This window comes from Arvicola amphibius, chromosome 10 (genome assembly GCF_903992535.2).
Source record: "Arvicola amphibius chromosome 10, mArvAmp1.2, whole genome shotgun sequence".
Lineage (NCBI taxonomy): Eukaryota > Metazoa > Chordata > Mammalia > Rodentia > Cricetidae > Arvicola > Arvicola amphibius.
In genome coordinates, this window is record NC_052056.1 from 61,063,548 (window position 1) to 61,091,387 (window position 27,840).

General features: G+C 45.3%; 1 protein-coding gene across 3 annotated transcripts in view; it reads left to right on the forward strand.

Annotated features, from left to right (window-relative positions):
- The window catches only part of Rubcn (rubicon autophagy regulator), a 59,955-nt gene that overhangs the window by 26,250 nt on the left and 5,865 nt on the right, over positions 1-27,840 (forward strand). For 2 of the 3 annotated variants that reach the window (XM_038344587.2, XM_038344585.2), the window contains exons 3-14: positions 5,227-5,310; positions 7,157-7,313; positions 7,926-8,032; positions 9,629-9,785; positions 10,561-11,091; positions 12,479-12,523; positions 15,357-15,472; positions 17,004-17,214; positions 17,625-17,726; positions 26,123-26,180; positions 26,698-26,830; positions 27,403-27,548. In XM_038344587.2, the coding sequence (XP_038200515.1) occupies positions 5,227-5,310; positions 7,157-7,313; positions 7,926-8,032; positions 9,629-9,785; positions 10,561-11,091; positions 12,479-12,523; positions 15,357-15,472; positions 17,004-17,214; positions 17,625-17,726; positions 26,123-26,180; positions 26,698-26,830; positions 27,403-27,548 (1,847 nt within the window). The remainder of the gene's footprint in view (positions 1-5,226; positions 5,311-7,156; positions 7,314-7,925; positions 8,033-9,628; positions 9,786-10,560; positions 11,092-12,478; positions 12,524-15,356; positions 15,473-17,003; positions 17,215-17,624; positions 17,727-26,122; positions 26,181-26,697; positions 26,831-27,402; positions 27,549-27,840) is intronic. The other variant, XM_038344586.2, reaches the window with a different exon arrangement.

The window sequence follows — 27,840 nt, forward strand, 5'->3', positions numbered from 1 at the left end:
CTTGATGGTGCTTGATGAGAAAACTTCTTCTTTTCTTGGCCCTGTTACTAATTTTACACCATCACATAGTAACCTGACTAGATTACATGACAGTTTCACCATCCGTACGCACCACAAAAGGAAAAATGTTGATAAGATTCTCAAATAAAACAAGCTCGCAAATGCAAAATGCTACTAACATATCTTGTCAGAGTTCTCAGAAACTATAGCGTTTATGAAAGCACCTGTTCTTCAGAATGAAAATGTTTTTAAAGAATGTGTGTGACCACTTACAAAACTAGCTGGCTCTGGGAAATGGGAGCAGAGACAGCCGCTTGACACACAGACACACTACAGCATGTAGAGGCACACAGCACATAGCGGCTCCAGTAGGAAAAAGCTGGAAACAAAAGCTCCACGTTAAGTTGTGACTCTGCCTGTTACACGGTCTAAGGATTCAGGTCGGTTTCTGAATTGTTTTCTCCTGCTGTTTCTGTCCGGAAAGCTGAGAACTTTCAAAGATTTCAGCTGCTGTGTCATCAGGGAGCTATTCTGGGTGTTGTGTCCTTGGGAAGGGGAAGGGACGTGATGATTCACGGTGGTCATCTCTCCCCTTTGTTTTCACAAGGATGTGTTATGGGTGTGAGTTCTCTTTGTTTTAATCACCCAGGGCCCCAGGGAGGCTGTGACGTCATTACCGGTTTCTTAGAGGAATCTCATTTTTGTCAGCCTGCATCTAGGACACCTTTTACTCCTTTTGTAAGGCGAAGCATAATGATACCATTTCTCGGTCCTGCTGCTTAGAGACCTGGAAACAACTGAGTGGGAGTGACTAGCGCCTAGAAGAAACTGCGCTTAGCAGTGTGGGCCCAATACAGTTTTTTGTGTGTGGGTTTTTTGGTTTTGTTTTGTTGTTGTTGTTTTTTGGTTTTTTGAGACCAGGGTTTCTTTGTAGCTTTGGAGCCTGTCCTGGAACTAGCTATTGTAGACCAGGCTGGTCTCGAACTCACAGAGATCCGCCTGCCTCTGCCTCCCGAGTGCTGGGATTAAAGGTGTGCACCACCACCGCCCAGCTTCAATACAGTTTTTTAATAATTTATTTTTTAATGTGTATGAGTATGTTATTTACATGTTGTATACATGTGTACCATGTACATGCCTGTTACCCATGGAAGCCAGAAGAAGGCTTTTGGATGACTTGGAACTGGAGTTACAGGCAGTTGTGAGTGTCATGTGGGTCTGGGAACCAAACCCAGGTCCTCTACAAGAGCAGCCAGTGCTTTTAACCTCAGAGCCATTTCACCAGCCCCAATTTTGTTTGTTTGTTTGGTTTGTTGTTTTTCAAGGCAGGGTTTCTCTGTGTAGTGCTGGCTGTCCTAGAACTTGATCTGTAGACCAGGCTGGCCTCGAACTCAGAGACCCACCAACCTCTCTACCTTCTGAGTGCTGGGATTAAGGGCATGGGCCACCACTGCCTGGCCATGATTTTTAAAGTAATAATAATGAAAAAATCTATGTGTATTTTTAAAAATATGCATAATATATTATTATTTGTTGAATCTTTGACATACACTAAAAAGACTCAAAAAAATAAATATAGCCAATAATCTTAATACCAAGTAACAGTATCTGTTTAGCATTCTGTTGGATGGTCTTATTTTTTCTTATTTTTCTCTTTATATTTAAATCCTTATATTTAAAAGGCACTTTTATGTCTTTTAAAGTACTTAAGACTGTACCATATGTATCACTAGATAAGTTACATTAAAATGTTTTATTTTTGTGTAGATAGTACACTTTTTACATGGTTACATGGCTAAAAAGTCAAGTATAAAACCATATAGTCTCTCATTGATTATCTTCTGATCACATAATTGACTGCTAGCTTCCATCCAGAGAATGTATGCTTATGAAAGCAAATATGAATAACTTCTCGTTATTCATCCTCATTTTTGTTTTGGTTTTGTATTTTGAGATAAGGTCTTACTGTGTAGCCCAGGTTAACATCCAACTTGAGATCCTCCTGTCTCTGTCTCCTTTGTGCTACGTTTATAGGAATGGGGCACTGTGCTCAGCTCCTGGGTTTTTTTTTAATATTTATTTATTTATTATGTATACAATACTCTGTCTGTGTGTATGTCTGCAGGCCAGAAGAGGGCACCAGACCTCATTACAGATGGTTGTGAGCCACCATGTGGTTGCGGGAATTGAACTCAGGACCTTTGGAAGAGCAGGCAATGCTCTTAACCACTGAGCCATCTCTCCAGCCCCCAGCTCCTGGTTTTGTGTGTATGTGTATGTGTGTGTGTGTGTGTGTGTGTGTGTGTACGTACATACATTGTGTGTATATATGATTAAAACAACAACTAAAGAGCCAACAGGATGTCTCAGTGAGTCAGAGTACTTGTTGCCAAGCCTGATAACTTGAGGGACCCACATGGAGAAGCAGAGAACCAACTCCCACCAGTTACCCTCTGACCTGCGTGTACACCGTGGCATGGCTTTGAGCAGCACACCCCCCCACCCTCCCACCCCACACACATTATAAATAAGTGTAATGTTGTAAAGTCATGATTTTAAAGGATCGATTACAAGGTATGTTAAGTGAAGAGGGACAGTATAAAATAGTGGTTATAATATGCTAGTATCTTCTTTGAAAACCTCTAGAGAAGAACGATCGCCTTCTCTCAGCAGCTGTTGCCTATCGGTAGCTCTTCGTCTAGGGCGAGGCCCTGTGAGGTCTTCCCCTCTGCGCTGACTCAGCTGATGTCCTTGTGCTGGTCTTACTTAAGCAGCCCTATTGTTCAGACTTCGTGGGGCAGCTTCCTGTCACATACAGAAGTCTGTCTCACAGCAGACATCCTAGTCCCCTGGTACTCACAATTGCTCTGATCTTCCTTCTGTCCTGTGCCATGTTCCCTGAGCCTCGGGTGTAAGGGTCACATTGTAGATCTGTAGACTTTATTATTATTATTATTATTATTATTATTATTATTATTATTATTGCTACATTCCATAACCATGGCAACCCCCCTTTTTTTACTTTTTTTTATTTATTATATATACACTTTCCAGGAGACAGTGCCAGATCTCATTACAGATGGTTGTGAGCCACCACGTGATTGCTGGGACTTGAACTCAGGACCTATGGCAGAGCAGTCAGTGCTCTTAACCTCTGAGCCATCTTTCCAGCCCCTGTAGACTCTTTTAAAAAAAATTTTTTTACATTTATTAATTCGTTTATTTAGGGATGCATGCATGCAGAAAGTTGGTCTTCTCTCTCTCTGCGACATTGGTTTTGGGGCTCAAACTCAGGTTAGCAGGCATGGTAGCAAGTACCTTTACCCACTGATCCATCTTGTTGGCTGGCATACAATCTTTTTAAGGTGTTTGTTTGTTAATATTATGATTATAAACTTTATATTTATGTTCATTGAGGATTTTGATTAACAGTTTTTTGTTGCATCTTTGTATGGCTTTGAGATCACAGTGTTTCTAGAGGTTTGGTAATTTATCAGTGGAGCCATCTGTTCCTGAGTTCTGTTATATTGGGACACATTTTATCAATGATTTAAATAGTGTCATTCATTGCTCTGTTCAGGTTTTCTGTGTCCTCATAGTTCAGTTTTGGTAGGTTAAATGTTAAGAAATTTAGCTATTGTTAAAGGTTTTTCCAATGAATTGACACATAATTGTTTGTAGGGTTCCTTCCATTGACTTGAACCACACCCCTCCCCATCTTTGGGAATGAAACCCAGGGCCCTGCTCACACTGACAAGCACAGTACCTCTAATCCACAGCCTCCTTCTTTACCATCGATTTTTGAGATGCTTTTTGAAATACACATTACTTTCTAATGTATTTTAAGGTCTCTTTCTAGCTGTTTATTTTGTTCTATTAGTTGGTTTGTCTCTTGATATTTGTGTTAGTTTTATATTTGAAAGATTATTTAATCTAAATTCAAACTCCTGCCCAGTAATCTCAGAAAGGGGGGTGTCTTTTATAGGGTTTTTGTTGCTGTGAAGAGACACCATGGCCATGGCAACTCTTATAAAGAAAAACATTTGATCGGGGCTGACTTACAGCTTCAGAGGTGTAGTTCGTTACCATCGTAGCAGGAAGCATAGCAGTGTGCAGGCAGACATGGTACTGGAGAAAGAGCTAGGAGTTCTACATCTTGATCCACAGGCAACAGGAAGTGAACTGTCCTCTACACTGGGCCTAGCTTGACCATATGAGACCTCATAGCCCACCTCCAACATGACACACTTGCTCTGACAAGGCCACACCTCTTCCAACAAGAGCACACCTCCTAATAGTGCCACTCCCTAGGGGCCAAGCATTCAAATACATGGATCTGTGGGGACCATACCTATTCAAACCACTATAGGGGTTCTCAAAAACATTACGTTTTCATTATAGAAAACATTTCCTTGTCGGGTCTGGGCCTCTTCCAGTGTAAGACCCTTCATTCGCTCAAGGTCTTCACATTTCTTTGACTCTAAAATACAGCCCTTTTTTGGCCAACATCTATGCCAGAACCAAGTGTTTTGTTTTGTTTGCAGTAGATACTAAAGACATTCACCCCTGTCAACTGACTGCACTACTTTTAAGAATTATCTTGTAGGAAACCAGATGATGAAGAGAAAGGGAGTAGGAGACAGATAGCTTTCACTGTATACCTTTTATTTCATTTGTGTGTAATACTTATTCAGAGCATTTAGGTTCAGTCCATGAAGTGCTTCCACAGAAGCCAGAGGACCTGAGTTCAATCCCCAGAACCGGTACTCACTGTAATCCAGGCCAGCCATTCTAGCCTACCGAGTGAGTTCCAGAGTCTCAAAACTAGGGTGGAAGATGCTCCTGAGGAACTTCACCCAACGTCGATCTCTGGCTTCTGTGAACATGCGTATACACATACACCCATACACACAAGAACAATTTAAGCAAGTTAAAAAAAAAAGTAAATGTGTTTATATTCCTTTGCTTGCTGCAGGAAGCCTTTGTTGAAGCAAAGGAAGGTTATTCTCATTTTTTTTTCCCTTTCCTACTCCTCTGCCTCTATTTGGTTTTCTTGTTTTGGAGGTAGGGTCTCTATACAGCTCAGGCTGGCCTTGAACTCCAGACCCTCTGGCTCCACCTCTCAAGCGCTAATATTACAGAGGGGTGCTACTATGTCAGCTTTTATATCTCTCTCTTACTGTCAACAGTCAGGATCTGCTCATCACCTTGGTGTTTGTTTGGCAGGTATTTAGCCGCCAGGCGGATTACTGGCAGTTTGTGAAAGACATTCGGTGGCTCAGTCCGCACTCAGCCCTTCATGTTGAGAAGGTAAGAGTAAAAGGAGCTGGCTTTTTCACAAGTTTCACTGGTGCTCAGCCAGAAGACTCTGTTCTCCCTGGGATGGAGTACGTCCACTTTCTTTTAACTAGAGGGGAGAGTTTATCTTGGTAGCACTGACTTAGAGGGAAGGCTTAACCAACCAACAAACCATACAAATCTATCCAGGCTGCTTTTTCATCTCCTGGGAAATGGGTGAAAATGATTTAATGAAACTCTTTAAAAAAAAAAAAACTAGGAGGAATGGAGAATTTCCCTAAAGAAGTAAGAGGAGTGTGGGCATAAAGCATACCAGAGTCCAGTGGATTGAGTGCTGCCTTAAACGCTCTGGCTGCTTTGGAGTCTCCTGTCTCCAGCTCCACATAGTGCTCCAGGTTTCCAGTCAGGGAAACAATGAAGTCAGGTGACTTGACCAAAGATACACAGCTGGTTCTAGACTAATCACTGACAATTTTATGTATGCACTTAATTTTTTATTATAGGAAAATTAAATGTATCTTAATTAGATTAATGAAATGACTCCAAAATATCTATCCATCATCCCTCTTTATTTCTCTTTGTATGACTTGTTTTGTTTCATGTGTGTCCCAGCTATTGATTTATTGCTAAGATGAGGTCAAGAAGTATACTTTTTTTTCACTGGATACTAAATATCCAGTGAACAAAGACTCTGGGCTTTATACTGGCCTTTCTGTATGTGGTCATACTGGTCGTTCTGTGTATGGTCACACTGGCCTTTCTGTATATGGTCACACTGGCCGTTCTGCATATGGTCATACTGGCCTTTCTGAATATTGTCATACTGGCCTTTCTGTATGTGGTCATACTAGCTTTTCTGGTCTGAAAAGATCAGAACCTGCTGTTTTCTTTTACCTTCTCGTCTTTCCTTCATTCATATGTTCATTCTGTTCTGTTGTGTTTACTGATGTAGTTTCACTAGATAGCCCAGGCTGCCCTTGAATGTGTAGTCTGCCTTCCTTAGCTTCCTGTACACTAGGGTCATCAGGTGTGTGCCCCCACACCTCAGATGTAGTGCTATAGCCATTTCTTCTGAGGGGCTTCCTGACATTGCTGTTGATGCATTTTGTTGTACCTATTCTGGCTATGAGAACTTGGTCTTAGAAACACTGAAGGAGGAGGAGGTTTCATAGAGAGATCATGTGGTTATGACCACAACCAAAAGGCAGTGTGTAGGCGGGTTCTCTTTAGAGAATCTTTAGTCTGGACTTGATAAGAGCACTTGCTGCTCTTCTAGAAGATCCAGGTTCAATTCCTAGCACTCACATGGTGACTCACAACCATCTGTAACTCCAGTCCTCAGGGATGTGATGCCCTCTTGTAGCCTCTGCGGGCACTGTATCCATGTGGTGCATAAACATATATTCAGGCAACACACTCACACACATTGAGAAAAAGTCTCAAGAAGAATTTCAAGTGCATCTTTGGTAGTGTTTTTCCTAGACCAACCCATCCACAGATACACATGCCAAGATTTTTTTTTTTTACATTTCTCTCTGGAGGCTCTGAAATAGAGGACTCTGTTAGAGAAGCCAAGAGGTCAAATTCCTTCCTGGGAATATCCTAGAGATAGCTCTTTGGAGATAGACCGTAGAGAGCCAGATTTAGCAGGCTTGCTTCTCCTGAGGTCTGATAGGTAGAGAAGCCATTCATCTCTCACAGTCTTCCTCCTGCATCTTCCGGAAGCTAGCTGCAGGAGACACCCCAGGTAGCCTTCTCTCGCCTGTCTTCAGTGTAGTTCTCAGGTCCCTAGGCCCTCACTGCTGCGCTTTGTCTGCCAGGGTGTGTGTGTTTGACCCCTGCCTCTTTGCCTCCCCAGTTCATCAGCTTGCATGAGAATGACCAGAGCAGCGCCGACGTGAGCGAGCGTGCTGTTGCAGAGCTCTGGCTGCAGCACAGCCTGCAGTGCCACTGCCTCTCAGCCCAGCTCCGGCCTCTGCTTGGGGACAGACAGTATATCAGGAAATTCTACACGGGTGAGTAGAAGCAATTTAGGGCATCGTGCGTACTTCCTGTTGATCTTCTGTCTCTCTGTTCTTCAGTAGATTGCTTCTGTACCAGGGTCTCCTAAAACTTTCTTGATGCTGTAGATTCTACTCAGAAATGCATACCCAGCCCTCCTCTTAGCCACCTTGGAAAATGCCCATGCCAGTTGTTCCTGTCCTGATGCATGCAGACTGTAAGAAGAAATGCCACGAACCAAGTTTCCTATGTGCTGGTCACTGTGCCACCACGAACCAAGTTTCCTTTGTGCTGGTCACTGTGCTACCACGAACCAAGTTTCCTATGTGCTGGTCGCTGTGCCGCTGCCCTCTTTACAGCTGCTCCGCGAGCTGGGTAGTAGGATCACTGTCTAATCAGAGAGGTTAGGTGACTTGGCCAGAGTCATACAGAGCCAGGTCCAATTCTGCACCCTTCTGATTTTGGAGCTTCTTATGTTAGACTGCATACAACTGAGCGTCTTCTGTACTTTACTTGTCCCCAAATCCTTCCTCTCCACAGTGACATGCTTTTCCTCCATTCCTTTTCATTCTGTCTCTTTCTCTGTGCTTCGCTCTTCATCGCTATGGTACGTTTTTCCTCCCTAGAAACTGCTTTCCTGCTAAGTGACGCCCACGTCACAGCCATGCTCCAGTGCCTGGAAGCAGTGGAGCAGAACAACCCCCGGCTCCTGGCTCAGATCGATGCATCTATGGTAAGGGGGGGGGGGCAAAGGATTACCCATGTCTGTCCTGGGCCTCTGTACTTCTCCATGCTGGACACTCCTCAGTAGCAGATGACTTCTTACTAAGGCAGTTGTGAGATGAAAGACTTTCATTTTTAGAAATGTTTGGGGAGAGCTGGGTGTGGTAGCACATGACTGTTGCCTGAGTCTGCTTGCTATTGCTGACGTAAAACACCTTGGCATAAAGCAACTCGGGGAGGAAAGAGTTTATTTGGCTTACATATCCTTAGTCACAGTTCATTGAGACAGGAACTCAAAGCAGGAACCTGATGCAGAAGACATGGAAGAGCACTGCTTACTGACTTGCTCCCCGTGGCTTGCTCAGCCTGTTACTTACAGAACCCAGGACCACCTGCCCAAGAATGGTACCACCCACAGTGGGGTGGACCCTCCCACATCAATCATTGAGCAAGAAAATGTCCTACAGACTTGCCTACAGGCCAGCCTGATGGAGGCATTTTCTCAGCTGACATTCCCTCCTCCCAGATGAAACTGTAACTGTGTCAAGTTGACAGGCATCGTAATCCCAGCACTTGGGAGGTTGACGCAGAAGGGTCAGAGTTCGAGACCAGCCTGGACTATATATATAATAAGCTTTACACTAGCTTAGACTATGAGATCCTGTTTTAAAAATAAAAAAGGAAAGGGGAGGTGAGAGGTAGGGTGAGGGGACCAGAATAGGATGGAAGGGAAAGGTGAACTGGCGAGCCTGAAGTCCACTGAGAGACCCTGTCTCAAAAGGAAGGTGGTGAGTGATTGAAGAAGATGCCCAGCATCGACCTCTGGCCTCCATGTTTGTGCACACGTGTGAATGTGTGCCCTACCTACAAAAGAAGTCGCTAGGGGCCGGGACTAGGCATGGTAACTCACTACTGTAGTCCCAGCACTTGGAGTCTTAAGAGGTGGGAGGATAGGCATGAGTTTGAGGGCAGGGCAGTTTAGCTACGTTGTGAGTACCAGGCCACCCAAAGTGACATATCAAGGCCCCGTCTAAAAAGTGAAAAAGAAAAGGGCACTGAAACACACACACACACACACACACACACACACACACACTTGTCTTCTCACTCAGAGCTCAGATTAGGTGCTCATGACAGACATATATGGTTTAGACCACCACTCTATATGACTTTTACTTCCACATGCATCCTTTTTGGTATGTATTTATGTGTAGTGTAGATACCTGTCTGTATACCTGTTCCCATGTGTGTGGGTATCCATGTGCAGGCTGCCATGCCCACCCGGATTTCACACTGGTACTTGGGCTGTGAGTTCTAGTCCTTGTGCTTGCAGAGCAAGTACACTTGCTGCACCGTCTTCCCAGCCTCCCGTGCATATTCTTGCGTTCTCTGTTGCACCACTTAAAGGAGAAACTATCCTAGAAGAATCCCAGTGCAGAAGCTGCAGTGTTCTGATGTTGTATGCTATGGTGGCTGTGCTGGGGCCGCTGGCTCTAGTAGTCCAGGCCTTCTGTTAACTATGAGCTCCTATCAGCGTTTCTGCAGTAATGAGTGCCCCTCCTCTGAGGGCCTCTGCTTCATTCTGACATGTTTTCTTTTGTTTTAGTTTGCCAGAAAGCACGAGAGCCCACTGCTGGTTACAAAGAGCCAGAGTCTGACGGCTCTGCCTGGTTCCACGTATACCCCTCCAGCTAGCTGTGCTCAGCAATCCTGCTTTGGGTCCTCCTCTAGCCTCCACCAACCCATGGCCAACCACAGCTCAGGTATGGGGCAGATGATGTGTAATTACTGCATGCATTTTAGGCTGGGGAAGTAGAGGACTTTTGTGAGTGCTCACAGGCCAGAACCTGCTTTTGTTTGGTTTTGGTTTTACCTTCTCATCCTTCACCTCTGGAAAGTTGAGTGTCCTTGTGAGAGTGACTGCAGACTGGAATTGAAGCATGGACTGGTAGACATTGGTGTGAGTGTCTTTGTCGTAGGCGTCATAAAAATTATGGAGCAGCAGTTGCTGGTGTGGGGCTGCAGGGCTGGAATCCCAGCGCTCAGAAGACAGAAGCAAGAAGATGGGTACAGGTTCAGAGGTGTCCAGGGCCACACAGTGAGGCCATGCCTCACAAGACAGAAAGTTCTTCAGCAGCTAGCCTAAAATCATTCTGTAGCAAAGAAATGTCCTTAGAGGCCTTTGAGCTTCTGCTTCACGTTTCAAATCAGGTCTGTAGTTGCTAACATCTTTAGAGTGCCCGCACCATGCTGAGTTTTGTTACAATTTGTGTGTACTGCTCATTTGATCTTTAAAACAGTCCTGTGAGGTTGCTATTCTCATTATTTCTCTCATTTTGCAGTTGAGGGGTTCAGGCTCAGGAGCAGTGAAGCCACTGCTAGCTCAAGTGTCCATGCCCTCCCCTTAGCTGCTCTAAATTCATACTTTAATTGATTTACCTTTTCTGAGTGACAGGGATTCTGGGTACCGTTACCTGGGGACCTTTATACATACTCTAGCTTACCTTTTTCTCCCCTTATCCTTTTTTTATATCCTAGAAAGAAGATCTACTTCCTTTTCGCTTTCTGGCCCTCTCTGGAAACCTCAAGAAGGCAGAGAGCTCTCACCAGCGGAGAGTCAAACCGCCCAAGCTCCGCGGCTTTCAGACTCAGCTCTAGCCCAGGGTTCCCCACTGACCCCACATGAGATGAGTTCCAGCCCTCTGACCAGCCCCATAGAGGCATCCTGGGTCAGCAGCCAAAATGACTCCCCAAGTGATGCCAGTGAGGGGCCTGAGTACCTGGCCATTGGCAACCCAGACCCCCGTGGCCGGACTGCCAGTTGTCAGAGTCACGGCAGCAATGCTGACAGTAGCAGCTCCCACTTGTTCTCCTCCAGCAGCTCTCAGAAGCCAGATTCTGCTGCTTCTTCTTTAGGGGACCAAGAGGCAGGTAGGCAGAGTCAGCCGGGCGGTGTCCTTCGCAGGTCCAGCTTCTCAGAGGGGCAGACAGTCCCTGTCGCCAACGGGACAAAGAAGAGCCACATTCGCTCCCATTCGGATACTAACATTGCCTCCAAAGGAACCACAGGTACTGCTTAGCAGGATGCCCCCCACTCCGATTCAAATTCAGGGCTGGAGGGAGGGCTTGTTCCTGTGATTTTTCAGATGGCAGAGAGAAAAGAACCGTTTCTGGATGACATGTTTGTTACTCTACTCTGTCATGAAAGACATTTAGCATGTAGTACTCATGAAGTCCATGTATATTTTTATGTCTTCATGATGCTAAATACTAAATGCTTCCCCGATTCTTCCAAAGTTCCTTAGCATTGGGATAGTATGAGCATTGCAGTATATGTTTTAACTGAATCTCTTAGACTTCAGCAAAGTATTAAAGAGGTTTAGAGATAATCCTTTAAAATTCCTTCTGTTGTGATTCCTTAAAAGTTAGTTCGGGAAGTAGTACTGAAGCTGAGTACTATTAGGGTTTCCTAATTATCATCGGGTTAATAGTGAGAATGGATGGGCAGTGTGACCCTGGACCAAGTAGATGGGTGACTGCTGTCATAACTCAGACTGAGGCCCTTAGATGAGGGACATTCGCTCTGTAGCCCCCTCTCCCCCCGCTCCCTCGCGCCCAGAGTGCTAGCTGGTAGTAGGGCGCAAACCTAGGCATGATGAAGGTGAGTCTCCTTGCTTCTGCATCACATTGCCACCATCCTCCCGGGGCAGCTGGTGTCTCTAGGCTTTGGTTGGGGATCATCTGTAAGTATAACTCTAATTTTTGTGCTCAAAGCTATTATAAGTCAGATACAAAATATAAAAATAAGATAGAAAGTATTTATTTCATGAGCGACAATAAAGATTTCCTGTGGCAGCTGGAGCTGCCCTTGTCTGTAATTTCTAGAAAGATGAAGATTCGAGGCCTCAACTAAACCCTGGGTAGCAGACCCTCATCTGTTTTCCTCCAAGAATTTTGGATGACTCACTTGAACTTCCTCACATGGGAAGCGTGTTGGGGTTAGACCCTCAAGTCCCGTCTGCTGCAGTCCTGTGTCCACACTCCATGAGCACTGACCTTTGGTCACACAGAACTTTCCCTGGGGCCTGCATCACACTGTTCTGTCGTTTTAAGTGGTCTAGGGATTGAACCCAGGGCCCTGTTCATGCTGGGCAAGAGCTCTACAGAGCCAGCCTCCCTGGCTCCATTCTTGAATCTGTGTGGATTCCAGAAACCATAGTAACCTGCATGGGATACGGGAGCCAGCAAAGACCTGTGCAGAAGGTCTGAGCATGGGTCTCGTAGCTTCTTATCCAAGGCACCCCTCCTTCATCCCTGGTGTCCCCTCTTGGCAGCTCATGTCACCACTTCTGCCAGGTAAAAGTCACGGGGTTGGTTTTTTTCTCTCTCTCTCTCTTTCTCTCTCTAATTTTGTTTGTTCTGTCTGGATTCTCTGTCCCTGTGTGTTTATCTGCAGGAGGCCCCAGGAATATCACCATTATAGTTGAAGATCCCATTGCAGGTTTGGGAGTCAGTCCCCACCTTTCCTTCTCTTCCTCTGTGACCACCTTGCTTAGTTCAAAACCTCCTTTTCCAGTCTGGTGTCAAATCAAGTCTGGCGAGTTTTAATCCTGTTGCGGTGTGGGACCCATCTGTAACAGGACACTACGTGTTGTGCCCCAAACATGCTTCCACATGCTTTGTTCATTCTACCCACAGCTTCTGGAAGCCATAGTCAAGCTAAAGCAATTCTCCTTTAAACAAGGGTGAACATGAGGCCTGCTGTCCATCTAAGGCCTCATGATGGGTCAGTAGCAGGGTGTTCTTTACCTGAAGGCTTGCTGTGAATGACTTTATTTTTCTTGACTTCACACCAGAATGTGTTTTATTCCTTTTATGTGGTCTTGGATCTACTTGCATGACTTGCCTGTCTAAGGTCCCTGTCTCCTTCCCTGCAGTCTTCGTTCCCTTGTGCATCTGCATACTCCATACTCGTCACTGAACATTTTCTAGTAAAGCCGATTTGTTCTTTGTTTTTGCATTTTCCCTCATGGTGGTTTTCAAGCTGAGATTTGTGTTCTATTCTGGGCGCTGTAATGATGGAGTTATTAATGTGTGGGAATGGGTTAGTAAAGCTGTGACGGGGGAGGACTAGAGACCACAGCCTCCTGGAAATGGAGAAGCCACTGACATGTTGTCTTGGAAAAGAGAACAGTAAAGAAGAAAATCTGCAGAAACAGAAGGAGAGGAAAAACTGGGAGAAAGCAGATTCTGAGTGAGTGGGAAGAAATGCTGAGTCTGTTGAGTGGGTGCCCGTAGGAGTCGGTGACCTCAGTACAGAAGCCCAGCGGCTTGTGTTGTCGAAGAACACAGTGATGGTGTTACTGGTGGTGTGGTGTGCCGTCTGCCTAGGCACTGAAACAGTCTCTTCCATTGTTTCTTACCATGGTATCGTGGTGATTACTGCTGTTTCCTTAGTTCAATAGACAGAGCAGGGCCTACTTCCAGGGCAACAAGAGCACAAAATTACTTGCTTCGTGTGAGTGCACGTGTGTGTGTGTCTGTGTCTGTGTGTCTGTGTGTGTGTGGCACCTGACACTTGACGTTATTTCCTGGTTGGATGTGTCTAGGCATCTGCTCTTGCAGAGCGTACTGCTCATGTCTCAGGATTTTCTTACTATGGCACTGGGCATTTTTTATTTCCTTTTGAATAGCAGTTTCTCCTGTCTTGTGACCCCTTTAGCAACCTCTCTGTCCCCTTGTTTTTGAGACCAAATTTTACTATGTGGTCCAGACTGGACTTGAATTCACATTTGTGGTCCTCCTCCCCTGACTTTCCAAGGGCTAGGACTGCAGGCGTGTGTCACCATGCTCAGCTTCAGCCTTCTCTGGAAGGCTCTCATTTTCCCTGGTGACTAAATCCTTTGGTTTTGAAACCACCATCCTTGACTTCTCCAGAATTGACTTGATGTTGCTTTTAAGCCCCTTTCTGAGTTTCATTTTCATTAGTGGATATATATTTTCTGACACTGTTTTAAAACATAGTGTCAAGATACTGGTAAAAATTATTGTAGTTATTTTTATTTTACCATCTAAAGATTATTTTTTAAACTAGTTTGTTGAGAATTAGTGATTAAAGCTGGACAGTGGTAGCACATGCTTTTAATCCGAGCACTTGGGAGGCAGAGGCAGGCAGATCTCTGTGAGTTCAAGGCCAGCCTGGTCTACTGAGTGAGTCCCAGGACAGCCAGGGCTGTAACACAAAGAAACCCTGCCTCAAAAAAAAAAAATAGTGATTAGTTAATAATTTTATAACATTTGGTTAGAAGATGGAAGAAAAGGAGACTAAAGCCCATTTTGATTTTTTTCACCTTCGCATTGCGCCAATGGTGGTGTCTCTTCCCCTTAGACACACTGACATCTCCATGTGTTCTGTATTCTTGGACCGCTTGCCTTCGGCATGCCACCTCTTGCCTGTTTGGGAAGGCTTTGGATATGAGAGAGTTAAATGCTGAATTCAAGGGTTGGGAGTGTATCTGTTGTTCACTTGTTTGTGTGTTTTTATTTCTGGTTTGGTCACTGACACTAGACTGTCTGCAATGATACATTGAATTTGAGAGGCCCCTTCCCTTGCTCTGGCCAGAGCAGTGCAGTCAGTAAGTGCCCCCAGCTCCCTGTTCATGGAGTATGGTGAGCGAGCACCAGGAAGGCAAGGACTGAAGCCTGCTTGTTTCCGTCTCGTTCTGCTCCCTCCTTGTGACTGCTGGGCTTTGGAGCTCAGCTCACTCTGTGGAGGACCCTATATGCCCTCACCTGCCCTCTGTCATCTTCAGCTCTGAGTTCACTTCCTGTGGCCCTCACTGACTAGGATTCCCTTCTCTCATGCTCTGGGCGCTACCGTGTGTGTCTGTTGTATGTGCCATAGCCTGAATGAACACGAGCCTTGACAGTGGGTCTTTGCATAGGTCTCAGAAGACAAGTTTTACATGGGAACTGTTTGCAGGCAGAAGCATGTGTGTCCTTTCCCAGTGCTTAGCACTGAGTTAATCCCCTTTCCTCTTTAGTGGAGTGGGAAGGACAGTGTTGCCTGTAACTTCAGATAGTAAAAGGAGTCTCTAGGATCTCTATTTTCTCTGTCGTTCTCCGTCCAAGAGGTTTGGTGCTCTGGGACTCTTAAGTCTAAGCAATGCCTTTAGAAGATGGACAGATGTCCTTTTTGCAGTTTCTGGTCCCCATTCCCTGGGAAGACTTGGGAGAGCCTTTAGTAGTAACGTCCTTAGACTTCTTGAAGGGGCATGGCTGTTACAGGTTCTCATTTCAACTCAAGTTTTATATCCACCCTCCATTTCCCACAGAGGGTGGTCAGTACCTGTGCTCAGGAGAAGGCATGTTTCGAAGACCATCAGAAGGACAGTCCCTCATCAGTTACCTCTCCGAGCAAGACTTTGGCAGCTGTGCAGACCTAGAGAAGGTAAGGCATCAAAGGGGCAGATGAGGAGCTAGCGCAGTGGGGGATCCGGCCCGATGGTCTCTGCTGCCGTTGTTTTAGTGAGGTTTCTTTCGAGTACACAGCAGTGCCTATGAACTTAGAGCTCTGTCGAGGGAATTCTTCAGGGAGCCTGTGCTTGTCATTGGTCCAGTGCTACCCTATGCAGAAACATTGGATTTTAGCCACCCGATTGTTTGTTGACCCTGTGGCCTCACATAGAAACTTCTTCCAGAATCCAGGTCTACATTTGTTCCTAGGCTCAACTACATATGATAACATCTGTACACCAGTCTCTTATCATGGGGCTTACTTACCTTACTACTGTGGGTATGGGTTTATGATTCTGGGAAAAGAGTCTCTTTGGAATTCCTGGCTTGTTCTCTCCCTTGTTTCATCAGGTTAATTAGTGCAAAGAGAGAATTGTGTATCAGCAACCGAAAAGACCTGCAGTGTCCAATGGACTTAAAAATATTAGACACTTAGACTTGATCCAGTCTGTAAATAACATTTTGTTGTTGTTTTTGAAGCAGGGTTTTACTGTGCAGCCCACCTTAGGATTCTCCTGTCTCTGCCCTCTGGGGACTGAGACTACAGGTGTGGGCATCACACCTGGCCTGAGTAATTTTTAAAAAGCAGTCGTAAAAGAAAACAGAGGCTGATAAAACATCAAGTTTTATCTTTAGAAGTTGGTTCATTTCACTTGGTTTCATTCTTAGAAGTCAGATTCTCTAGGAGAACTGAAAGTGTCCCATTGCCTCTAGAGCAAATGGTATTTCCATCCACACACTGGGCAGAGCTTCAGATAGTCAGGCCACGGGCAGCAGGTCTCAGTGCCACTGTGGTGCCGGCCACATGCAGCAGGTCTCAGTGCCACCATGGTGCTGGCCACGTGCAGCAGGTCTCAGTGCCACAATGGTGCCGTGCTGTTGGCTGCATTTTCTCAGTGGCCTATAATGGTGGAAACGTTTGTGCCAGACACCAGCAGGTCTGTGAAGGTGATTCCTCGGTGTGTAAATACTCACCTCAGTATCAGGGATGCCATTTTATCTTACCCTCTTTAAGGAACCAACGCTCTTTATCATCTGCTGTGGTGGTCTGTGAACCACAGCTTTCTTCAAGCATTGCCTTTCCCACCGATGTGCCCTGTGCTTGCAGTTTGAAGAGGTTTTTTTTTCATAGTTTCTTTCATTGTGCTGAGTGGAAATGGGGCTGAGCAGAAGCTGTGGTTGGCACTGAGGAGATCTTGGACTGACTAGCTGAGATTCTTTTCCCATTTTTATATAGAAAATAGAACAGATGAGGAGATAGCCATGGCCAGCTAAGAGAGCAAAGACTCTAGAGCAGGTCGTCTGCCCATCTGCCTTCTTAGAGCAGTCAAGTGCATTTTCCCTGCTGGCCCCATTGAGGAAAGTGCATGTCTTGGGAGCTCTGCTTCCCCGCATTGTGTATCCACAAGGTGTTCCATACTCTAGTCCGTTAACAAGCCACTTCCTCGGTGCCCTCCTTCCTCCAGGAGAATGCCCACTTCAGCATCTCAGAGTCCTTGATTGCAGCCATCGAGCTGATGAAATGCAACATGATGAGCCAGTGTCTAGAAGAGGAGGAGGTAGAGGAGGAAGACAGTGACAGGGAGATCCAGGAACTGAAGCAGAAGATCCGCCTTCGGCGCCAGCAGATCCGCACCAAAAACTTGCTCCCCGCGTACCAGGAGACGGAGCATGGCAGTGAGTGAGGCCCGGGAACATCTGGATGCCTGCCTCTTCACAGCTGGCAAGCTTGGGCCGCTGGGCTTCATCTCTGGTCTTTGTGTGAGGTGTTCTGGCTAAGCCAAGGGCTCCCCTGCTGTCGGAAAGCAGTACCGAGCTGCTCTAGTTTTGTTTCTTCTCTCCATGCTAGACTAGGAACACTGCTAGAGCTCGGGATTCCTCCATCACAAAGAGCATTCTTCAAAATGGGACTCCAGGGTGGGAACTAAGGCCAGGGTAACGGATGGACTCCTCCAATGGAGAATGGGCCAGCAGGAAGTGCCACTTCAGCCTCAGTCCCAGCCGTGGTTCTGTTCCCTCTCCTCTGCTCAAGTCTAGGCTCTTTACTGTGGCGTTGAGAGGGGTGACAGTGATCTTTACTATCACAGGCTTCCGGGTCACATCCAGCAGCTCCCAGTTCAGTTCACGTGATTCTACACAGTTCTCGGACTCTGGCTCTGCTGATGATGTCGACGAGTTTGAAATCCAAGGTAAGCATTGCCAGTCTGTTACAAAGGAGTGCTTATTACTAACAGTCCTGTTAATGTGGAGTGTTAAGCTGAGATCTTCATTATTACCCACTGTGTACATTGTTAGTTATTGTAAGGGACGGCTGCTCTTGCTAAAATCAGAACCGCGTTAAAATTCATGCAGACTTGAAGAGGTGATTGGCTATTGAAGTCAACCTGATTTTCAGTCCTCGTGTGTTTATCTTTCTCTTGGGTCCTCACTCTCTTCCTCCTTCTAGTTCTTTGGGCTGAGCCAAACCACTTAATTAGAATGTTTCCCTGTGCTCCGTAACACAATTGAAATTGCTCCAAGATATATAAGAAGGAATTTTATAGTGATATGTATGGTGGGGGACATAAATCATTAAGGGAAAAACAAAAGAAAAGGAGAAACAGATAGGTTTACAAAGTAGAGCTTTAATTTCTATCTTAGCAGTCTTAAGGCAGAGCCTCAGCCCCTTGTTGGAAGTGTCAGTATAGCGAGGGAGGGGCTGCTGTCTGAGAAGGCGTTTGTCCTAAAGCAAGTTAACGTTCCTTGTGCATCGCTAGTCACCTCGGAGGGGGATCTCACAGCAGACCAATGAGACAGTTTCAAGTCCAAGCTGGTGAGTCAGGGAGTTTATTGATTTACTTACTGCATCACCAATAATAATAATAATAATAATAATAATAAATCAGACCAGCATGAGTGACAGCCTCCTAAGAGCTGCTTAGCTGGAGTCCCGCCTTCAGCTCATCTTCCACCTCCTATGTAGTCTAGCCTCTCCCAAGATACATGCAGCTGGCCCAAGCATTACTCGAAGGTGGGAGATGGGGGCGCAAGAGAGTGGCTAAACTCTCAGGTGAGGGTCTGATGATCTTCCCTCCAGTTTGTATGAAGGAAAGTCAGTAGATCCGATCTTGGGAGGGTCTCAGTGAGTCTAGCCTGGGATCAGCTGCCCTGCTTCCAACATGGCAGTGACCACGTCATGCTTGAGTGATGTGCTTCACGGTAGCCCTGTTCCTGCAAACCATAGATCTCTTCAGGACCCAGCAAAGAGACAAACAGCTAGCAAGCAGTAAACAGAGCGATTCAGGTGGATAAACTCTTTGCCGTGATAAACTAAGATGATTTCCCTGCAGAGCTAAATTGTCTACATTTTGACACAGTAAAACGATAATGAATAGATAGTTTTATATTTTTAGTCTTCAGGGATATCCTGAGTAACCAGAGTGCTTTCTCACTCAGAAATTCAGATTTTACACAGCTTGTCCAGGCCTCTAAGGACTTTGCTATTTGTTCTTCTTAATGTATTTGATTTCTACTCTTGACAATAACAGTAACTTAAAACTCCCCCCCTTAGTTTGTGTTTTTTTTTCTAATCGTAGTTCAACAAAGTGCACTTCTGTTGGAAACTGTTGCTTCGATTGTGGGCCCCAAGGGTGCGTGTAAGCAGCTAATTCCCTGTTGGTTCAGGACAGAAATCCTTAAAGGAGACACCATAGGATGGGATCTCAGTCTCTAGGCCCCTGTCATCCTTTGTTGTGAGGGACTGCACAAAGACTGAGATGTTATTCCTAACTCCGCCCTTAGCTTCTTCTTAGGAGGTGCGTGAGGCTTGACTGGCTTGGGGAAGTAGCAGTTACTGTTTTCCAAGCCTGCCCATGCATGTGGGTTCCTACAAGCTGCACGAAAGCCACAGCCTGGTCCCCAGGACGTGTGATATGGAATTGTCGTCTCAGCAACTTTCTTTCTAAAGGGCCCCTCTTTGTAATTATTGTTACACAGATGGTAGTGAAGGCTCTCACCTGACTCACATGTCAGAGAGTGGACTCTCAGTGTCAGTGGCCTCGATGTTCTCAGGTAGCCGTGCTGGAAGTGCGAATGTGCCTCTACATGTGTGTGAATGTTTGCACCGGCGTTTGCACTTGTTTGATCTTGTGGTACTTGTCAAGGTTATGAGAACTTCGTGGGCTAGAGAACTAACTAGAAAACACTAGACAGTGCAGGAGAAATTCAGATATTCAGATACCATTTTACATATGACTCAAGCAGTCCTTGCTAGCTCCCCTCAGAGAGATAGTTTTAGATTAGGTAGTCACGTAAATTAGGTAGTCACATAACTGATGGAGTCAAAGTTTAGAAAGGAATCTTCAAGCCTAGAAAAGGAGTTCCATCTTGAATTTTTTGGTATTGGTGGTAGATAAGAGCATAAAATGTATTTCTTTTTTTTTTTTAAATTTTATTTATTTATTTATTTATTTATTTATTTAATGTGTATACAATATTCTGTCTGTGTGTATGCCTGCACGCCAGAAGAGGGCACCAGACCCCATTAGAGATGGTTGTGAGCCACCATGTGGTTGCTGGGAATCGAACTCAGGACCTTTGGAAGAGCAGGCAATGCTCTTAACCTCTGAGCCATCTCTCCAGCCCATAAAATGTATTTCATGCTGAGTAAAATTTAGCATGAAGTTCCTCAGCTGCCTTTTGAAAGCTTACTAACTATAGAAATTCACTGTGAAGCTGGTTAATTTTAGTCTTTGATGCTTTTATTTATTTGCAGTTTTTGTTTGGCTACTCTTTTGTTTTGTTTTTCATTTGTTGTTTATTTTTTTATTTTTGGTTTTTGGCTTTGGGATTTTTGAGACAGGGTTTCTATGTATGACAGTCCTGGCTGTCCTGGAACTTGCTTTATAGACCAGACTGGCCTCAAATTCACAGAGATCCACCTGCCTCTGCTTCCCAAGTGCTGGGATTAAAGACATGTGCCACCACACCCAGTTTATTTGCAAGTTTTTTAAATAATAAATGTTATATTAAGAATGAAACCGTTAAATTAAGAATTTAAGTTCAAGGGCTGGAGAGATGGCAGTAAGATCCTGTATAGTTATGAATCCCAAAAAAATGGACTATAGATATTTTCCTTTGTATTTATTTATTTATTTATTTATTTATTTATTTAAAAAAAGAGGGGAAAGTGGTGCAGGAGTATTGTCTGTATTCTGTCAATCATGTTTTAAATAAACGCTGATTGGCCAGGCAGGAGGTAAAGGTGGAAAAACCAGACAGGAAGTAGATATGATGTAATGAGAACAGGAGAATTCTGGAAAGGAGGAAGTTGATTCCTCCCACTCCTGCCCAGACCACCGAAGCAGCAGGATGTGATCTGCAACCACTGAAAAAAGGTACTGAGCCACATGGCTAACATAGATCAGAAAAATAGGTTAATCAAGATGTGAGAGTTAGCCAGTGAGAGGCTAGAGCTGATGGGCCAATCAGCTTTATAACTTATAGAGATCTCTGTATTATTTCTTTGGGGCTTGCCGGCTGTGGGGTTCCGGGCAGGACAGAAACCCCAACAAGCAGGCCTGGCCCCCTCTTGTTACACACAGTTATGACATGTTCCCACCCCCAGCCTCAGTTGACCACTAATGCATGCTCTCTGCAGATTTGCCCTTTCTGGGCATTTCATATAAATGGAGCATACAGTATATGATTTATGATCTCTCCTCCCTGCTTCTTTCTCCCTGTTTATTTTAGATGTGGTGTCTGACAAATTGGCTTGGTATTTGGTGTCTGCCAAATTGATTCCATAGACTTCCAGTTCTGGGTAGTGTTTTCACTTTGGGGTTTAAGATTCTGTTGGTCTTGTCCCCACCCCTCCATTCTCTTGTGCTGTAGCCTCATCCTTTCTTCCCTCTGTAGAGTCTTCTCACGTTTAAGCCCTCTGCACATATATGCACCTTTCAGGTCCAGTTAGGAGACAGAAAATAGCAGGGCAGTGTGAATAGGGGGCGTTGAATGGTAAGAGTTTTCAGCTGTAATAACAGTTGAATCATGGGAGAAAAACTCCTGAGGAGTGAAGAGAACACAGGAAGGGTGGATGCAGTGGCAGCCACTCTCCCACGGGCTACAATAGAGCAGCCCCAGGCCGTATCCCCAGGTGAGATCCAGGTGGCAGAGGAGCTTCTGAAGTCACAGAGCTGCCTTGAGTCACATTGTGGATGCTGTCCATAGGGAGAGGCCATGCCAATAGACTCTAGTGGGAAGCCATTCTCAGTGCCAGGCAACCGCCTTGCTCAGAACTCAGGCAGGACTACAAGAGAGCCTGTGGGAAAGGCTGACACTTAAACACCGCTCTCCAAAACGTGCTGTGGGAAACCGTGTATGAGAGGAAGCAGTAATTGCCCCTCTGTGGCTCTGCTGTGGGCACACTTCCCTGGGCAGTATCAGTGCGCTGAGTTGTCGGTCCAGGTCAGAGCACAGCCGGCTGGAACAGGACAAACTCTTTCCTCCCAGCATCCTCCCAGTGCCCTCCAGTGATGCTTTATTTATGCCAGCTGACCCAGGAGACTTGTTGGAAGCACAACAGATTTGGGCTCAAAGGCAATAAACTGAAACCTAATATAATATATGAAGAAGGGTATTCATGAACTATATTTTCTGATAAGTAAAATCTGCATGGAGTTTGTGCTGGCTGTTTTTAATGTCAACTTGACACAAGCTGGAGTTATCCGAAAGGAGGGAATCTCAATTGAGAAAATGCTTCATAAGGTCTGGCTGTAGGGCATTTTCTTAATGATTGACGGGAGGACCCAGCCCATTGTGGGTGGTGCCATCCCTGGGCTCGTGGTCCTGGGTTCTATAAGAAAGCAGGCTGAGCAAGCCACTAAGCAGCACTCCTCCATGGCCTCTGCATCAGCTCCTGCCTCCAGGTTCCTGCTCTGCTTGAGTTCCTGTCCTGACTTCTTTTGAAGATGAACTGTGATGTGGAAGTGTGAGCCAAACAAACCCTGTCCTCCCCAAGTTGATTTTCTTGTGGTGTTTCATCACAGTGTAGTACAGTAACTCTAACTAGGAAAAGATCAAGGTAACCAGTTGCTCCTCCTCTTCTTAAATCAGTTTTAACAATAATGTAGTTCTCCACTTTACAGTCTTCCTCTTTGAGTTAATGATCACAGAAAGTGCACTGGCATTGGATCCCCGGCTGTGCTGGAGAGTGTTTTATCTGCTAACGGAGAAACCAGTGTCAGTACAGCCAGGAAATCCCTAAGCTAACTCCCTAAGTTTCACTTGCTTTGTTTAAAAATGTGTAGATTTTGCTAAAACCAGAAGTGTGGCCGGTTGTTCATGATCAGCCCAGCCACCCAGTAGAGCACCTTCCCCTCGTGACATCGTTTTCTTGTCTGATTTTACGTTTTAGTTTGTTCTGTGTGTGAGGGCAGGACCATGCCTCCGCATGCATGTGGGTGTCTGGGGGCAACCACGTGGGTCCAGGGGCTGGCAGCAGGCACCTTCACCTCCAGAGCCATCTTGCCAACCCCTGTGTTTATATTTTATAACTTTCCCCCATCAATAATAATTACTTTATTTATGGAAAGCCTCAAAAGCACTTCAAATAAACTCTCTTAGAAAAATATATTTGTTTTAAACATATTTGTTTTTGTTCAAAAGGTTAAGAAGACATTTTATAGTTATGCTAAACTCCACTAGGAAGGGGCAGGCTGCTTTCTGTTCTCTACAGAATGCTTTCCTTAGCTATTTTTGACCTTGGTGTGGTTTTATCACTGTGTTCAACCAGTGGTCCATCCATGTCAACTTAGTCATCTGCCTGAACTAAGTAGGGTCAGCAGAACACCCTGCAGGCACAGTAAAGTGAAGGTATTTGATCGGTGTAGGGTGCCATATCCAGTTTGATATCATCTCTGCCTCAACCCTCTGCTCTGGGGTATGAGCCTTACCTCAGGGCAATGTGGTTCTCTACGCTCTTGCAGTATTTATGATTAGCTAAAAAGTACCTGCCACATAACCTCCTCTGACCTTTTATGTATCTGGTGAAAAATAACAATAAGCAGGATAATCCAGCTGATTATAGGTTCTAAAGAAAAGAGAATAAAGATTTAAAAAAAGTCTTCCTTATTTGAATATGAAATGCTTTGCTTAACTATAAAGTTACATTCTGAGAAATGTATCCGTAGGTGATTTTTTTTTTTTGTGGCTATCATAGATCATAGAATTTACTTACACAGACTGAGGTGGCTACTGTGTCTGAGATCCTGTCACCTCAGGTTAGGGTCTCAGGGGGCCACTGTCTTATACATCGACTACCACTGACAGAAATTCCTTTATGAGGCATGGTAGTTTTGTGGAAATAATGGTTTCTGGAGCAACTGCTATCAACAGTATGTAACACTTTCTCTTTTTTTAAAATATTTATTATGTATACAATATTCTGTCTGTGTGTATGTCTGCAGACCAGAAGAGGGCACCAGACCCCATTACAGATGGTTGTGAGCCACCATGTGGTCGCTGGGAATTAAACTCAGGACCTTTGGAAGAGCAGGCAATGCTCTTAACTGCTGAGCCATCTCTCCAGCCCTGTAACACTTTCTTTTATAGCCTGGCCCTACAGTATCAAAATTGGTTAGTTTCTTATTCAAGGATGTCTGTCTAGGATTTTCTTTCATTTTTCCCTATCCCAAGTAGGATGAAATTTGCAAAAACTTGAATTGCTTTTAGTCACTTCATCATTCTGGAACTACTCTGAAAATCCGTTCTATGGAGAGCATCCTGAGTGCTGTTTGAGAAGACAAGATTCATGTTCAGCCCTAGAAGGATTTATGACCCCCAAGTCAATGGTGCAAACCAGACAGTTGTGTAAAGGTCTGGCTGCTGCTGCCCTCTTCCCTCTTCCCCATCAATACCAGTGGCAGTAGACTAGACAGCTGGCATGCTTTGGAGCTGCATGATTTGGGTGACTGAAGTTCAGACAGAAAATATGACAGAAATGAGCACCTTTTTGTCAAATAAAATGGTCTTTTTGTAGTTGCAAGGGGAAAAAAAGGTCGATGTCTTGTTTTTATATGCTTTTAAAGCAAATGAGGGCTGGGATGTAGCTCAGTATCAGAGTGCTTGCCTGTCATGTCAGGCCCTGGGTTTGCTCTCCGGCACTGCCTCAAACAAGTAGCACATCAAAGCTGCACGAAGCCTCGAAGCCATTAGTTTGTGAACAGTATTATTCAAATTATACTTGTATCCAGAACTGTGTATTAAATGTTGTAAAGCTCAGTGAATTAGACATAATCTCATTTCCTCACAGAGATGTTTTGTAATCTGGTTATGCGCAGTTAAAGCATAAAGCACAGTGGAGCTACCCGTGGCCAAGTGCAGAGTGACATCATGTAAGCCTAGAGCTGTGCCGAGGGCTCAGACAGTACTAGTCATTGTCGGGATTAGTTAGGGAGAAAAGGTCCTCTTGCTGCCCATCAAAGAAAGTAAGAAATGAGACTATCAAAATAGCCTTTTTATGACTTGGTTAGGGCCTGACTAGTGTCCTAGAATAAGACTTCTATAGGATTTGGGTCAGTGAGGTCTCTGGGGGCTCAGGTCTGTTTTTAGAACTTTGCTTTGGAAAGTCTTATTTTTCTGTAATTATACATGAGATTACTATAGTAATGATCATGTTCACAGGTCCCGTGGAAAGTTGGTTACCAGGCTTCTCCAGGGAGTCTCGAGCCATGGAGAAGTTCTTTTCCTCCCTGGGTCACCAGACGGGAGTAAAATCTTCCCATGAAACTTTATTCTAAACGTAGAGAAAGCATCTAATATCGGGGGTAATGGTGAGCAGTGAAACACAGAATTTAATAGGTAACCTCGATGATCTAAATCTTGTGTTGGTTGATAATTCTTTTGTTAAAAAAAAAAAAGACAGAGCCCTTACTTTTAGGTGCTTTTATCACATGATCCTCCTGCCTCAGCCTCTTCAGTGCTGGAATTATAAGCACAAGCTACCTACCATACCACTTTTGGGAGGATGCCATTTAAGAAAGCTTGAGATTCACTCAAGAGGGAGATTTAATCATCATTGTATTTGTGTCTGTAGTGAGTGTGCCCCCATGTACCTGTAGTGTGTCGTCCCTGTGTGCCTTTAGTGAGTGTGCCCCCGTGTGCCTGTAGTGTGTCGTCCCTGTGTGCCTTTAGTGAGTGTGCCCCCGTGTGCCTGTAGTGTGTCGTCCCTGTGTGCCTTTAGTGAGTGTGCCCCCGTGTGCCTGTAGTGTGTCGTCCCTGTGTGCCTTTAGTGAGTGTGCCCCCGTGTGCCTGCAGATCTCTCTCACTCTCGCTCACTGTTTACACCAAACCCGAGTTTGTGTCCACCCCCCCATACATAACCACTTTGACCTTCTCAGTGTTCTGCATGATGTCACTAATTCAGCCTGGTTGTGATGTGGATGGAGATGGACTCTAAGTAGTGCATAGAGCCTCACTGTTCCGTGCCCTGCATAGAACGTAGCTCCTAGCTGCCACCTTAGTGCTTAGCTGCAGCACCCTGTGACAGTTCCCTTAGCTTCTCTTCCTTTCCCAGTTCCTGCTCCTCTTATCTCTGGTTTCCGTGCAGATGCTGACATCAGGCGGAGTACAGTCTCCAATGGCAAATCATGCATCTCCCAGAACTTGTGAGTATTTTTTCATTCATTTTAATAACCTTTGGGATGCATGGAGAAACAAAGCCAGAACATGGTCCATGGTTGAGAAAGGGCACAGAGAAAGCCATCCCATTTCACCAACAGGCAAGGTTCAAGTGATGGCCCTGCCAGATGGTGGCAGTTCAAGGGGAGACAGACCTCATCTCTAAGAGGTGCAATAGCAGTTTTACTGATTTATTTTATGAACAGCATACTGTCCATTTTGCAATTAAAGAAACTGAACTTTAGGGAAAGGAAAATACAGAACTCTTAACTGCAGTACCACTCAATGCTGGTAGGCGAGATAGGGGCTGTGTATAGACTCAGGATGATTAAGAACAACCATATTCTTTCCACAGTGCAGGTGTATCTGGCACTGAGTAAAGAAACTGAACAGACTGGGTGCAGCGAGTGTTCCTCAGCTGTAAAGTTCAGGCACATGGTCCTGAAAGGAAACTGATCTTCCTGCCTTGGTGCACTCAATTCTCCTTGGTTCTCTCCTTCCCAGCTCCCATTGCTTCCTGCACTCCACATCTGCTGAGGCAGTGGCCATGGGGCTTCTGAAGCAGTTCGAGGGCATGCAGCTTCCAGCTGCCTCCGAGCTAGAGTGGCTAGTTCCAGAGCACGATGCCCCGCAGAAGGTAGGCTCTTCTCACTCTTCCCTGCCCAGCCTATGAACCTTCTGGTCCTGTTTTCCTCTCTCACGCGGCCCTAGTCAAGAACGAGCCTGTGCATCTGTCCGTGTTCCTGGGCAGCATTTGTTAAAGCGCAGAGTGAGTGAATGAGAGAGTGCTTGCCTGCCTGCGTGGGTTTCCCTAGCCGTTTCCCCTTCGCGGCCCTCTTCCGCAGAAGAGAATCTCTTGTTTTGTGGCTAACTTTAAGGCATGGTGTGAAAGTGAATTGTTCAAACCCTGCAGCTGAACCTTTTAGGGCATGAGGCACACTAGCATAGGCCCTAGGAAGAGGTGGGGTAGCATCGGCAGTGGGTGCCAGCACCCAGGATGATGCTTCTGTTTGCTTCTTGGAACTCAAGGTCCTTGTTTCTAGGAGCCTAGTACCTACTAGATTGTTTTGAAATCAGGGTTCCTTGAAGATCAGCCTGTAGTGATTCTGAAATCTGTTTCGTGGTCTCTGCTTCTGTCGTGGACGGAGGGACCAAGCATCTGTGTCCTCTGGATTGTCCAGCCAGCTCATCTGCACTTTTGTCCTGCAGCTCCTGCCCATTCCCGACTCACTGCCCATCTCACCAGATGACGGGCAGCATGCGGACATCTACAAGCTGCGCATCCGTGTCCGTGGCAACCTGGAGTGGGCTCCACCTCGGCCTCAGATCATCTTTAATGTTCATCCAGCTCCGACGTGAGTAGAGTTATGGTCTTGCCTCTCGGCTCTGCCTCTGGTTGTACTTTCCACACAGTTCTGTGTGTTTAAAAGCATAGAAAGGGGATTCTGTTTTGTTTTGTTCTGTTTTGTTCTGTTTCTCTTAAGTTCTTTTAGTTCTTTAATTCTTTCCCATACCTAACTGGACACCACCCCAATCTTTTAAATCAGCATTTCCAGACTGTCTCCCAGTAGTTGATGGACTTATTAGGTTTTCTCCTCTTTTTAAGATAAATGCTTTCCTTCCCCATTGTTCTTTCTGGGTTATTAT